The sequence below is a fragment of the Fonticula alba genome, assembly GCF_000388065.1.
Source record: "Fonticula alba strain ATCC 38817 unplaced genomic scaffold supercont2.5, whole genome shotgun sequence".
NCBI classification, from domain to species: domain Eukaryota; order Rotosphaerida; family Fonticulaceae; genus Fonticula; species Fonticula alba.
Window position 1 is genome coordinate 367,328 of NW_009242975.1, and position 918 is coordinate 368,245.

Genomic DNA, 918 nt, shown 5'->3' on the forward strand with positions numbered 1-918 from the left:
CCCCCCCCCTCTGCCCCTCCTGCTCCTCCCCCTCCCCTTCCGCCGCTTTCCCCCCGCCACCGCTGCTGCTGCTGCTGCTGCTGCTGCCATGCCCGAACCAGGCAGGAGGCCGCCCTCCCGCCGCCCGGGCTTCCGGAAGGGCCTGCTCCTGCTGGCCCTGCTGGCCGTCCTGTCGCTGATGGTCCTGCTCCCGGCCGCCACGGCGAATGAGGAATGCCCGCCCGGCTGCACCGCCTGCTCGTCCTCCACCTCCTGCGACACCTGCGATGTGGACTTCATCAAGAACCCCCACGACGCGGCGAACCCCTGCGTGGGCCAGTGTCCGCCCTCGCACCCGACCATCCTGATCGACGACCTGGGCGCGGAGGAGTGCGCGTCCGAGGAGATCCCCGCCTGCTCGCGCATGGTGTTCGAAAACTCCTCCTACACGTGCCTCGAGTGCAATCCCGGCTTCCTCATCTACGAGCTGGCCTGCGTGTCCTCCTGCCCGATGGGCTTCTTCGCCGACGGGGTCACCTGCTCTCCCTGCATGCAAGATTGCTCCACCTGCAGCAACTCCGCCAGCTGCGACTCCTGCTCTGGCAACCTCTTCCTCCATAATGGCACCTGCACCCCCAACTGCCCGGCCGGCACCTACGAGGACGATATCGCCGGGGCCTGCACGGACTGCGAGACTGACTGTGCTGCCTGCACCAGTGCCACCGAGTGCACCGCCTGCGAGGATGGCGCCTTCCTGGATGGCCATGCCTGTGTGCCCTCCTGCCCGGGGGGCACCTTCGGCGACATCACCAACAACACCTGCACCGTCTGCGACGACAACTGTGACGCCTGTACCAGCGCCACCGAGTGCACCGCCTGCGAGCCGGCCTTCTTCATGCACCAGAACCGCTGTGTGGCAGCCTGCCCGCCGGGCTTCTT

At 68.2% G+C, this 918-nt stretch overlaps 1 protein-coding gene across 1 annotated transcript in view; it reads left to right on the top strand.

Annotated features, from left to right (window-relative positions):
* Window positions 1-88: 88 nt before the first annotated feature.
* Window positions 89-918, top strand: part of H696_03279 (hypothetical protein) — a gene marked incomplete at both ends in the record, with an annotated part of 6,514 nt that continues 5,684 nt past the window's right edge. Inside the window, one exon of the mRNA XM_009497150.1 lies at window positions 89-892. Coding sequence (XP_009495425.1) covers window positions 89-892 — 804 coding nt within the window. The remainder of the gene's footprint in view (window positions 893-918) is intronic.